Source organism: Carassius gibelio, chromosome B22 (genome assembly GCF_023724105.1).
Source record: "Carassius gibelio isolate Cgi1373 ecotype wild population from Czech Republic chromosome B22, carGib1.2-hapl.c, whole genome shotgun sequence".
Classification (NCBI taxonomy): domain Eukaryota; kingdom Metazoa; phylum Chordata; class Actinopteri; order Cypriniformes; family Cyprinidae; genus Carassius; species Carassius gibelio.
The window spans coordinates 21,076,687-21,081,029 of NC_068417.1; the positions used below are offsets into that span (position 1 = coordinate 21,076,687).

At 36.8% G+C, this 4,343-nt stretch overlaps 1 protein-coding gene across 1 annotated transcript; it reads right to left on the reverse strand.

Moving 5' to 3' along the window:
* Positions 1 to 260: 260 nt before the first annotated feature.
* On the reverse strand, positions 261 to 3,838 carry omd (osteomodulin). Its single transcript, XM_052590850.1, is given in 5 exon segments — positions 261 to 629; positions 744 to 828; positions 830 to 1,420; positions 1,422 to 1,477; positions 3,814 to 3,838. Coding segments are annotated over 5 exon segments (945 nt in total). The 3' UTR covers positions 261 to 441.
* Between the last annotated feature and the right edge of the window lie 505 nt (positions 3,839 to 4,343).

The following is a 4,343-nucleotide window of genomic DNA, read 5'->3' on the forward strand; positions in this document are numbered from 1 at the left end:
TCGGATCCTTATACTTTTCCAGCTTTGGTAGTCATTTCACCATAAAAAAAGAGTAGCTTTGTTATTTATTACATTTGCTGGAATTCACATGCATTGCATTGCTGCTTATTGTATTTATGGAGAGAAAAGTGACAGTGTGCAAAACAAAGCAATCTTTAAATCAGAACTTTCCATACGTTGCAATTCAGGTTTGCCCAGATTTTCTGCTGAGTGAGATGCATAACCATGCAAGCAGAAAATCAAATAGAAAGTTCAAGCAGCAATGAACGGAATGTTTACTAATACCTGTATCTTCAATAATATTTCAATATTATAAATCCTCCTTTATTCTTTGAATACTGAGTAGTTTGGTGTGTTGAAGTAGGACGCATCTCAAAAATCAATCTAATCTATCAAGTCGATAGCCTTGTTGCCTTTGGTCATTCGGGTTTCACATATTTTTTAAGTTTCTGAGTCCTCTTCATCGTCCTTTCTTTGGTTTCCATAAAATATCATTTACAGCCTTGGGAAACATCTGTAAGCACAGTAGTCTACTGGTCCTCTCAGCTTATTGTTGTCGAGACGTATATAGGTCAGCATCGTAGGGTTCCCAAGATCCAGTGATGGACACATCAGAGAGATATTCAGATCTGCAAAGAGACATATCTCGTTATTTGAGTGATTTAAGGATGTGGTGGTTAACATTTCTTGAAGAGACCTTTTGTTTTATTTTACAGCATTTGTGCCTTTAAGTTTAATCCTACCTTTAAAGTCATTGTGGTTTAGATAAAGATATTCCAAGGTCCTGGGAACAAAAAACGGGTTGGAGAGCTGGTTATGGCCCAATTTGGAGCTCCATCAGTTTGGACAGGTTAAAGGCACTGTATGCAATCGATTTGAGTTTATTGTGCGACATGCGAAGAGATAAAAGATTAGGAGTCTTCTTAGAGTAGCCCTCCGGTATGGAGGCGATTGAGTTGTTTTCCAGCTATATCTGTTGGATCGATTCTGGAAGGTCTGCTGGCATAGACTTGAGCTTATTGTTGCACATGTTGATTTGCATGAGGCTCTTCATGCCAGATAGGATCTTTCATTTAATACTTGCATCTGTTAGTCTGTTGCTGCACAAATCCAGCACTGTAAATTTCATAAGCTTGCGTGTGGCGTCAGCTGGCATCTTTGAAATTTTATTAAAGCCGAGATGAAGCCTCTTAAGAGTTTTTGGCAGAGGAGTAGGAATGTCTTCCAGATTATTATGCTGAAGGTGTAACTGAAGGAGTACACTAAAGACATCTTTATCCACCTTAGATGATTGGATCTTGTTGTAGTTGAGGTTGATTTCCCTCAGGGACGTGGCATTGATGAAAGGCTTTGAAGTTGTCTCTTCTATGTCATTATGCTGGATGTACAAGTGGCGGATGTGTCTAGGGATGTTGGGAATCAATCGCCTTGGGGTTTTGGTTGCAATACATGGCAATAGGATAGGCAGAAACACTCGCTAAAGCACAGAAAGGTGTTAAAATACAGAAAGTTGAGGAACTTCAGGTGAAGAGCCATCTGTGATCAAAAAGACAACTTCAAAGTCTTGAGAATGTACCAGAACTCCAGAAAGCAAAAGCAGAGATGGTATTGTCAAGATGTGTGATGGTTTCATGGTTTAGTTGGTTTTTCCCTTTAACCTGTTTAGGACAGACACAAAAATTTATTGTATATTGAAAATTAGAACACGGTTATTAGGAATGCTAATGCTAAACTTTGTTAACATTGGTAACATTGATTTAACAGTCGTAACTAGTGGTCGAACGATATATATCGCTGAGACCGATATATCGGCTGATATTTGATTTTTTTTAAATATCGGCATTGGCCGATAAGCTTTTCTGCTCTATGTGTTCGAGCTGGACTTTTATTTTGACGGCGCTGAGAGCGGCAGCGTCTGAGTGCACACAGTGCATACACTGTTTCTCTTGTTCGTCGTTTTTAACAGTTCTGTTTAATGCGGATAGAAGTCTGTCTAATGATCAGATAAACAAAGGAATTAATGTATACAGAAAGTAGTATAACAATTTATTTGATATTAGGCCTATTAGTAATAGAAAGGCAAACATTTGCATACTTTCTCGTTTGCCGTCAGCATTAAGTAAATTTGCATTTATATAGTTTAAACAAATCTTTGAATGACTAATGAACATTTAGCTTCACAAACCTTGCAAAACTCCAGCTGTGAAATCTTCTTAAGTTTGCATTTTTATCCAGCATGATCGCCAGTTTTCTGTGTGACGTTCAGTCCGTGTGAATTGAATGCTTTAAATTTGTGATTTCAAATTATGCTGCACTTTATGCATTCGCCCACTGTCATATTTAGGTCATTTTCACTGTGTGCTGTATGTAAAATGAGTGTTACCCTGGCTTTATTTGAAAAATATTTCCCTATGCACAAAAACTTCCCAGAATACTGAGTGCCCTTTTTTTTTGTATTATAATTTTATTAAATATTTATTTATTTGTGAAAAATACTGTCATCTAAAGTATGTTTCTTTTACACATCTAATTTTTAATCCATTGTCAAATGATTTCAAATTTCTTAAATATTAATAATAATAATAGAAAAAATGATATCGGCTATCCCCTCCCCCCCTGCTTCGGCATCGGCTGTCAAGAAACACATATCGGTTGACCACTAGTCTTAAATGACTGAAATAATCAATATAATAGTAATATCTTCAATATTATATTACACTACTCTTTAATGTGGACTGGGTTTCACCAAAAAAACTGAAATAGAAATGTGAATAGAAAGTGATTGCAGCTGAAATAATCCAAAATGAGATTTCAAGACTCACGTTTTTGCTCTGCTTACGCGGTTTGGTGCTCAACTAAAACAAACTAAACTAAACACCTCTAATTGCGCATACTTTGGGAAATATGACATTTTTTCTGTAAATGTTGATATTTGTTTAGCGTTGTAATGTCTGGGATCAATTATCTCAGCAGGGGTTTTACCGCAGGTGAAACCTCACTGGTTGACTAAGCTAGTATTAATAGATATTTATGTTTTTTTTTCCTTCTAAACAAAAACAACCATTCTGGAGAGGCGGACACACCCTTGCAATATGAAAGAACTCTGTCTTCTTGTTTTTATTTTTTTGTATTTGATGTAATATTCTCCTACACTTTCAGTTTGGTCATAGTTATAATATGAGCTGGCAAAGCAGCTAGAAAAGTGATCCAGAAAATACAGCGGGTTAAAAATTATTTTTAAATCTAATTTAAATTCTGTAACTGCTCAGTATGACATAGTTTCTCTCTGTAGCCATTTCCTTGTCTTCTGCAGAACTTTGATTGCTGTGCTGGCTATGATTTTAACATTTCTCCATTAAATAATGTGAAGTTCATTTTCATTAAGCAATCAAAGTAATCCCTTTCATAGTTGAAAACGACATCTGGAGGAGTGTTTCGATTTTAATTGGCCTTTTGAATGTGATAAAAAAAATAATGCTGACATGAACTGTGCTTTCTCATACCAAGTTTTAGGTATAAATAGATTTTACATTAATTGAATTTAGGTTGCTTAAAATTAAGAGAAAGATGAATATATCTATTTATATTTATGCTTAAAGCAGTTCGTTTTGCAGACATGAATTTGAATTATATAAAATCGGTCTTAAAGTAGTCCCCTTATTTCAGTGTCAGTGTACGATCTTTAAAATCGTGATGTCATACCTGTGGGGTCGTTTTTCTCTCAGTGGGAGGCCGAGCACCCAAGATGTTTCAGCAGCAGAGGACCCCTTCGGCTTGAACTCATTTTCTCCTGGGACGAGCGTGAACGATTACTCTGTGGTTTCCCCCGCAGCAGCATCAGGCGTTTGGGGAGAGATCGAGATCTTCCTCTTTTACTGTGGAAATGATTCTGGAAGCGTTTGGTTGCATGTGTTCGGTGGCCTCAGTAAAGCCTCGTGGTCTCATCTGATTCTTCTTTTTCCGCCTTTTGTTGCGTTGAGGTGAGGTTAAAGTTTCCAGACATTGTTCAGGAAGGAATGGCCTAGTATCCAGTCCATTGAACAGTGAAAACTGAACCCGCAAAATTAAGGCCAGACTCATTACAGGTGTCGCGCTATTGCAGCTGATGTTAAAGTGTTACATTTACTCTCTCTGTCTCTGTATAATAAATATTATAGAATATACTGTATGTATATAGTAAATGAAAACCAGAACTAGCTAGTATTCCTCAAAAATGATTTATTAAGTGAGAAGGAAGACGACAGTCGGCAAAACTGGCCCGAAAGGCATTGGCGATAATTAAGTGGGTTCAATTTAATTGGTTTAGACATTTCTAGCTCGCTTTATGGAGGCCTTCTGCAACA